Source organism: Sturnus vulgaris, chromosome 22 (genome assembly GCF_052056855.1).
Source record: "Sturnus vulgaris isolate bStuVul1 chromosome 22, bStuVul1.hap1, whole genome shotgun sequence".
In the NCBI taxonomy this organism is placed as follows: domain Eukaryota; kingdom Metazoa; phylum Chordata; class Aves; order Passeriformes; family Sturnidae; genus Sturnus; species Sturnus vulgaris.
Genome location: NC_142264.1, coordinates 3,550,276 through 3,559,120, shown reverse-complemented (window position 1 = coordinate 3,559,120; position 8,845 = coordinate 3,550,276). Strand labels below are relative to the sequence as shown.

The window sequence follows — 8,845 nt, the reverse complement described above, 5'->3', positions numbered from 1 at the left end:
CCAGCTGGGGCCAGGGGGACTCGCAGCCTCCCGGGCTGGCTTGGCGCTGGCTGGAGCTGTCAGCTGGATGCCAGAGAGCAAACACGGCGAGGAAAGGCACCATCTGACCCTCCTGCTGCAGTTCCCAGTGGCTCCAGTCAAAGAACAGAGTTTAAATTAATTTACACCTCTCTTAAGCCAGACCCGAGAGCTCAAAGTGAAAGCGGCAACACAAAAAAAAAAATTAGATTGGAGTTGGGTAGAAAAATAAGGGTTTGATTTAGATCTCTAAAGCTGGAGGTTTGTTGTTCTTTCAGCCCAGGGCTCACCCCTGGAATTAGGGCCTGTTTGGGCAGGATACAGAAGTTCTGCTGAAGGGCCTCATGCTGGTATCTTGGAGAAGCAGAAGTCGAGGTGGAGCTGTGGTTTGGCTGCTGGCTGGGAGGGATTGGGGTCCCAGCAGCATCGTGGTCCCCCAGGCAGCATCACCCACCCCTGCAGAGCTCTGAGCAGCCCAGGGATGGGTTTTTGTGGGGGTTTCAGCATCCAGCCTAAGTGGAAGTGCCCCTTTTCTGCTCCTCAGTACCCAATCCCTCTGCCCTTACCTGCTGGACACCCTGTGGTACCCAGCGTGCACCCAAACTGCCCCAGTTTGGGAAGGGTTTGAACACGAGCTGAGGGATTCACTTATTCCAGCTTTATCCCCTGTCTCCAGCAGCATTTCCCCTCCTTCTCCCAAACACAAAACCAGTTTCTCAGTTTTACAGAGAGCCCCAGCTCCTGCCGGCTTCTCCATGGACTAAATTGCTCAGAATAACCACAGAGCTGCAAACAAGTCTAAACTCCTGTTTGCAATGGGGTGTTTCTGTTTGACAGGCCAGAACCATTTCATCAGCGTGTCCAAACTATAAATATGACCTTTGGGTTAGACCAGACCTAGAACAATACAAGCCCAAGTCCACTTCAGTAGCCTGAGCCCTTCAGCAACTCAGGATGGACAGCAGGGAAAGTGGCAGCTCCTAAATCCCCTCAGAGCCCTGATGTGACTCCAGAGCAGGAAATGAGAGGGGATAGATTTTGGGATTGTCAGTCCAGCGTGGAGGGAGCCACACTGCAAATCTCCCCCTCTAATTTTTAGGTTAATTCTAAAATAGAGCAGCGCAGTGGTTCAGGCGCCAGCTGGAGTTTTCTAGGTCACAGAAAACGTGGTTAATGCAGGGCTGAGGCAGCCAGGCGTGCTGCAGACTGTCAGCATTCCTCTGCCTCCCCAATCCTCATCCTCATGGGGCTCAGCTCTGCCCCACAACCTCCATTTGGGCTTGGGAAGCACCACCAGCACCTGAGCCTGACCCAAAGCACCCAGATTCCACAGAGTCCTGCTGGGCAGAGCTGTTCTGATCTCTCCTCTTGGCCACCCCCTGCCTCGGTTTCCCCACCCTGATGGCACAGCAGTTTGGACCCTGTTTTTGGGATGCCACGGGCTGGGCTGGTCTGAGTGAGCTCACCCCCAGAGTGGCCAAAGGAGGCGGCCACGTTCTGGCTGGTGGCCATGGGGCTCAAGGGGCAGTCCCAGGGCCAGGGCAGGTGGCTGTCACACTGTGACAGGAGCTGCTGCTGGCAGAGGGCAGCCAGCAAACACAGCCACCCCCTCACCGTGTTTGCTCAGAGCCCGGCTCATGGGGGGAATTGTGGCAGCAGCTGCTCTTGCAGGGGGAAAAACCAGAATAAATAAAACCCCGTGCCTGGTGTGTCCCCCCCTCTCCTGGGACAGGCCAGGGGCTGTGCAGGGCTGGAGCCAGCTGTGCTGGCCATGGCTGGGATTTATTCTCCTGTTAATGCCCCTGGAATGCTGCTCCTGCTCCGGTTACTGCACCTGGCCGTGGCTGGGCACGCTGGATCAATGCCCCATTTATTCCTGAGCTGGCAGACCCTGCATTGGAGCAACTCCCAGGAGAAGATTTTGTGAGTGGAGGCACTCACCTGCCAGCTCCAGCCACTCCCCAGCGCTCAGTGTCCCCACCCCTGGGCTGGCAGGGATGTCCCCAGAGGCAGGACAGAATGGGAGCAGATTTTTGCACTGCCCAGCTCTCGGTTCCAGGCTCCAGTGCTGCATTTGGCAGCCCAGCTGTGCCATGGCCATTCCACCCACCCAGAGCCAGGCTGGGGATGGGTCAGGCACCAAAACCTGGTGTTTAATACCTGGTGAATGTTGGGGAGATTCCTTTAGACCAAACAGCCACGATAAGAAAAGTTTATCCCAGGCAGGATCAGCACCTGGATGAAGGTTTAATACCCAGCTGGGCAGCACCTTCCCAAACCAGCATCCAAAATTGAGTGCCCAGCTCACATCTTGATTCTCTGAGTAAAACCCCTCTGCTCATGCTACATCCCCTTCCAGCTGACCCTGGGAAAAGTCAAGCACTGGGGACTCCAAGAGTGGAAAAAAAATTAATGTTCTTAATTAAATGACACGGCAGCCCACGGGGACATCACATCCCTGCTCAAGGTGAAGCACCTTGAACACCTCAGGTTTTTATAACTGTGCAACTTATTTATTGCTCTGGAATACACTGCTGCCTGCAGGGCCAGGTGGGATTCTGGAATGGGATAGTCAGGAGTGACTAAAAGCCATGGAAAAATCAGCCTCTATTTCACCCTAGGGGTTCAGCTCGGAAAAAAGAGTCACAGGAAAGCTCTGGGATGGGACAACTGCAGTGGCAGCTGCTCCAAGAATGAGAAGGAACCTGACAGGCACCACAGGAGGGATCTACTCAAATTTTGGAGGGGTAAAAACGCTTACTGTTCATGCCAGGAATCAGGAAGGATCCATCCCTGGGAGCACCCATCTTCCCTGGATGGACCAAGCCTTGAGCCCCACTGCAGCCAAGGGGGTTTTAGTGACAACGACCCTGACACAATCCTCACCCCCCTGGCACATTGAAAATCATGGCTGGAATTAAAAACCTATCAGCAAAATTACACTTTATTTTGTTTTTTTTTTCCGTTGGGGAATTTACTTTGATGAATTGTAACTTAAAAAGGCCTGGAAAAACCACATGCAAAAGGGTTTCTAAGTAGCAGCTAAAGTTTCTATTCCAGCATTACAAGCTATTCCAAATGATTTCCAAATTCCCAGCTATAAACTATTCCATTAAACAAACAGTTTTATCTTTAAAACCCCCTCCACCCTACCCCAGTTAGTGCAGTGCAAAGGAAAAACCCAAGGAATTTACATATTATTTTCCAACGTATCCCATTGCAATTCCAAATGATCTGCGACGAACTAAAATAATACATACAATTTTCTCGCCATCATAAAAAAAACATTTCCCTTTCTTATTCACAGATATATTTGTGGCAAATGGCTGAATAATTACTTACAAACAGAACAATCTCTTTTTTTTTTTTTTAACAAGTTTCTTACACCAGTAAACACAAGAGGGAGAGCTCTCTGGGGGAGGGGGTTTGGCAGGGCAGGCAGAGGTTGGGGGTCCCTTTGGGGTGTAAGGGACAGAGGTGCCCTGGTCCCTGTGACAGGGCTGTGCTCTCCCTTTGCCACCTTACAAAATTGGCCACGTCAAACAGGAGGGGCTGTAAGGCTTTAGGATGTGAGGCAGAGCAGGAGCCATCAGGAGTTTGTGTGTCCCATCCACCCAAATTCCCCCCCAGCTCCAGCACAGCCTCTGGAATGGGAATGGCACCCCCTGCTCTGCACAGGAGCAGGGAATCCTCAGCTCCCTGCTGGCTGCTCCCCTCAAACTGAGCGTGGAGGGGCTGCCTGGGAGGGGTTAGCACCAAACAGTACCTTGGGAATGCCCTGAGCCCCCCCGTGTCCCCGTCAGCTCCTGTCTGCCCCAGCCAGACCCACCTCACACCCCACCACGAGTGGGGGCACCCCCAGAGCTCCAGGAGGAACAGGGGAGCAAGGCAGGGTGGCTCTGGGCTTGTCACTGAGCAGCAGCATGAAATTCCCAAGTCAGCATCATTCCCTTGTCCTTGAGAGATCCAAACTCTTCCATTTCTCATCCCAAGCATGGTTCTGCTGCTCTGTTTGCAGACCCCCATGCCAGGGACTGGGGGCACCAGCACTGCTCACCCACCCAAATCTGGCACCTCCCACATTTGCACCAGGATCCCACACCAGGAACACGATGCTGCACAGCAGGACCACCACAAATCCCGGGGGAACGACGTCAGGGCATGGAAGCACCAGCTCAAAATACCACCACGTATTCAGAGAAGCAGCTCCTGGGGCTCAGATAGAGGGAAGTTGTTCCCTGTCACGCTCCCACACAGGTATTTAGTTTGTATTTGCACTTTGGGAAGGGCAGACTCGGACAGAGGGTGCTCAGGACACAGCGGGAATGTCACAACACACGGACCTTTACTTGACAGCAGCAGCAGGAAGAGCCTGTGGGAGGAAGAGCGGGGGGCAACGCTGCCAGCCCCCCAAAAGTGCACACAGCTGGGAAGAGGAGATGCTTTCACAGCTCAGGGACAGGATCCAGGACTTGATACCGTAGCCCTTATTCGGGTGGGTTTGCCCTGAGCTCATGAGGTGAGATTTGTCACAGCTGCAAGGAAAATCAGCCTGGCTTGGGGGGGGGTCCTGCTGCCAGCAAGGGGAGGACAGACCCAGGGACACGTCCTTTGCATTGGTGGCCTCTGAAACCCTTGTGTGGAGCACTTCTCCAGTCCTGCAATGCACAGAGACCTCCTGCTCACCACTGGGACCAGTCTGCTCCCTGGGCACCCCCTCTGCCTGCAGCAAGGCTGGTGGGACTGAGGGGACTGTAAAGAAAATGAGCTTGGGGGTGGCAAAATGGCTCTTTCCCACGAAGGTCCACTCCCAGCCTACATCTGAGGGTCAAAATGGTCACAAGCCCTCTCCTCCTCCCAGGCCAGGTGTCCCCACCCTGCCCACAGCACCGTGCTGCCCACGGCTGCCAGGGCCACTGCCAAAATCCTGACCTGGGGACCCACCTGAGTGCTGTGGCAGGGGGTCTGCGTTGCCCCCTCGGGGCTCCCTCCCCTGGACGCCCCCCCCCCCCAAATTCTCACCAGGCACAAAACCTTCAGCCTCACCCTCGCACCACCATGGCCAGGGTGGCTTTAAAAACCCCTTGAGACAGAAGAGGGGTGCAGCACCCCCAGCCTGGTGGGCACCCCAGAGTCTCTGAGCTCTGTCCATGGCAGGGAGAGCGCGGCTCTCCCGGGGCTCTCCCGCAGCCGCTCCAGCAGCGCCATCCCACAGCCCATCAATCTTCTGTACACGGAACGGGGGCAGCCTGGGCGCAGGGGGGGTCGTGAGGGGCTGCAGGGGCAGTCCTGGGAGGTGTCCAGCACGGGGACAAGTGTGCTCGGGCTGCAGCTGCTGGCTCCGGGCGCTCGACGACTTCCAGCGGCCACGGCCGCGGTCACTGCACGCCCTCCTCCTCCACGTAGGTCGAGGGGAACCAGCCCACCTGTGGGGGGACAGCACAGGTCAGCTGGGGGCTGGAAGCTCAAAGGTGCACAAAACACGTTGGAGTTCAAGGATTTGGACAACTCAGGGTGGGATTGTTGGCGATGATGCTTGCGAGGCCCTTCCAATTGGGGATTTTATAAGGGAGCCCCTGTCCTGTCACTGGGATTATTCCCCTGCCATCAAGTGCTGCTCCCAGTCCTGGATGTGCCAGATCCTGCTGGTGTGAGCCATCACCCTGGTTTGGGACAGAGTTAACTCCTGTACATCCCAAAGGGCTACATCCACTTTTTTTGTTAATTTTAGCCCCTTTTCTCAAACAGCAACAAGTCCATCTCCACCCTGCCTTGATTTTGGAGAGAGGGGGGATTGCATTTTGCTGCCAAGCAAGCCACGTTTAATTAACTGAATTAACTTGGACACACTGCCTGCAAGGGATCAGGGCAGGAACAATCTACCTCCAGTGCCACAAAATCTGTGGGACACCAGGTCAAGCCACCAGGCTGTTGGGTTTTTCCAGGATGCTGAGCCTTCCCCTACGGGACAGATATCCCCCAGGGGCAGATTTAGGGAAGATCAGAGCCTCCCAGCACATACTCCCATCCACCTGCGTGCCCTGGATACCACTGTCACAAATGGCCACACAGAGGTGGCTCTCACGAGGTGACAACCCACCCAGAATCCAGAACAGAGCAAGAGGATCTGGGGGCCACCCACCCTTCCCTCTGCCATCCTGACAGCAGGGAGGACATCCCACTGCAGAAACGGGACAGGAATCCCTCTGGATGCACTCACCCTTCCGTTGGTTTCCCCTTTCCACCATCCCTGGTCCCCTCCAATCCTGCTGTAGATCTTCACCACGTCCCCCTCCCGCAGCGACAGCTCCCGCATGTCCCGCGCCGCGAAATTGTACCGAGCCACCGCCGTGCCTATGACCCGGGGGGTGAACACTGCCAGGGACAAAGCACAGCCTCAGGAGCAGCCCCACACTGGCTGAAGCCTGGGGAAAGCTTGCAGAGGTTCAACCTGGGTTTTCCACCACGGCACCGAGAGCTGGAGCCGCTGGGATGGAGGGGTGGCATCGCCTGAGCTGGCCAGCCCCGCATGGGTGGGGTGGTCGGGGTTAAACTGGGTTCCTGCTGGGCTTTGAAGGGCTCTGTGGGCTTGGGAAGCCACTCTCTGCTGGTCAGGGGATCACTGGGGTGAAGGGCACTTTTGTGAGGTGGTAAAAGAAAGGATTTCATTGGAATACACAACCATTAATGGAGAAATCATGGAAAAATCCCATTCAGCTCTCAGTCTCAGGTCTGGAAGTTTGCTTTGTGGAGCTGCCAACCACCTGATGGCACCCCCTGGTCAAAAGGCTTTGTAAATCAACTTGGATTTAAGCTACTTCAAAAGCAGAGTTACTGGGAATGGATTCTCCTAGAGGTGTTGAGCCAATCCTGTGTGCCTTGCCATGAGGAGGAACCAGCTCCTAACCTGGGACCTCCCTGCTCCTGTTCCTGCCAGGGAGCAACCTTGGGAACTTGGTCCCATTAGAGACCAAACCCTAACACTGAGCAGCACCTTGGGATGAGGAGATGACCCCGGGAGCCAGCCCAGGAGCTGACCTCCAGCAGCACAGCCCCAGGGATCTCCATCACTTCAGGCAGGGGATGCTCGGGGGAAGCACAAGGAGGGGAAAGGCAGGGGCAGCACTCAGCATTCCTGCCCCAAGGTCTGGGCACAGGGAAAAGGCTGGAGAACAACAGTGGAGGAACAGGATGGGCAGAGGAGGAGAAAAAAAATGCACTTTCTCTGAAGTTGGCAAAAAAGAAATAAACACCTTGAGGGGATGTTGTGTTTCACTCCCCTCTTTCTCCCAGGATTTCCAAGGGTTAATTTCAACTAGAAAAGTGTGTAAACCAAGGTTGAACGAAGTTTGAGGGAAAGCTTTGCCCAGGTTTTCAGCTCTTGGGGTGGAAGGAGATGAGGATGGCGATGGAGATGGTTTGGACACACCATGTGCAACCACTGGAGGGTTTGTCCATCCTGGCCAGGCAGCCAGGCTGGAGAATGGACAGAAATCATGGCAGCTTTGAGCTCCTTCATCAGGAGCTTGCTCAGAGCCCCTTGCTACACAGAACACTTCCTGCAATACTTTCTATGCAGTTAGAGAACCTCAGAATCCCGAATTTACGCTTGAAAAGTTAAATGTTCTTCCCAAACATGGCACCAAGGAAGGCACACGTGGCTTTGCTGGGGATTTTCTCTGCCCAGCCTAAAGAAGAGACTGAAAGATAAAAACTTCACTGGGAGGAAAATCTGGCGGGATTTTGTTCTGATCCCATCGAGAGGGAGGATGACACCAGCCTGGAAAGGCTGGGGCACCACTGCACTCTGTGCAGGGACACTGAGCCCCAAAACACACCTGACAGCACAGGTGTGTCCCTGTCCCCTCAGCAAGGGGCTCCTGAGCAGCCTCAGACAGCAGAGCTCAAACCCTGCAGGACTCTGGGATGTTCTCCTGGAGGACAGGGAGGATGAGACTGGGACAGGGTGCAATGCTGGTGACACACACGGGATAAGCAGGTCAAGCTTGAAGTACATCATGAGATCCCAAAGTGCTACATCCACTTTTTTTTGGTTGTTGTTGTTAATTTTGGCCCTTTTTCTCAAACAGCAACAAGTCCATCTCCTCCCTGCCTTGATTTTGGGGAGAGGGGGGATTGCATTTTGCTGCCAAGCAAGCCACGTTTAATTAACCTAATTAACTTATTTCCCAGGGCAGCACTGGGGACCCCCTGAACTGCCTGTGGGGATGGAGGGACAGGGGGGACCCCACAGGTCCCACTGGTGATGGCTTTCAAGCTGGGGATGGTGGCAGGTCTCTCCAGCAGGGAGAGGCACTGGTACCTGACCAGAAGGGACTGGAGGAGCTCTGAGAAGAAAAGTTGAGGCCCTGAGGACTGAGAAAAGAAAAGTTGTAGGAAGCGCAGGAGGCTGCAAAGAGGTTAGAGAGAAACAGAAAGAGGCAGAACACGCATTAAAAAGGAAATTAAAATAAAATATTATAAGGCACAATGCTTTAAAAGCTGATGGAGGGATACAGGGCAAAGCATGCAGAGGGTCTTGTGCAGGGGCTCGGAGCTGTGACAGCTGAGAAAAGGTGTAGCCACAGCCCCACAGCCATTGGGGGCTCAAAATTCATCCTAGGGTTGTATTTAATGCAAAAAGATATTTAACCAGCTTTTAAAACCTATATTCCCTTGGTATTCTTTTCTAAATATATCATGGAGAAAAATATTTAAAAGTGATTTTTCCCCACAAAGAAGTCAGTTCTGCATTCAGACTTTTGGACAAAACAACATCTTGCATTATTGCATCTTTTTCTTCCCATTTATTTCGATTCTTCCTTTC

The 8,845-nt window shown here is 53.9% G+C and overlaps 1 protein-coding gene across 9 annotated transcripts in view; it reads right to left on the bottom strand.

Moving 5' to 3' along the window:
• Positions 1-2,944: 2,944 nt before the first annotated feature.
• The window catches only part of VAV2 (vav guanine nucleotide exchange factor 2), a 122,996-nt gene continuing 117,095 nt past the window's right edge, over positions 2,945-8,845 (bottom strand). For 5 of the 9 annotated variants that reach the window (XM_088177568.1, XM_088177570.1, XM_088177569.1 and 2 more), the window contains 3 exons: positions 8,342-8,428; positions 6,239-6,393; positions 2,945-5,444 (listed from right to left, as the gene is read on the bottom strand). In XM_088177568.1, the coding sequence (XP_088033694.1) occupies positions 5,397-5,444; positions 6,239-6,393; positions 8,342-8,428 (290 nt within the window). In that variant the 3' untranslated portion in view covers positions 2,945-5,396. Of the gene's footprint in view, positions 5,445-6,238; positions 6,394-6,413; positions 8,429-8,845 lie in introns of those variants that run through there. The other 4 variants (XM_088177572.1, XM_014873277.2, XM_088177575.1 and 1 more) reach the window with 3 other exon arrangements.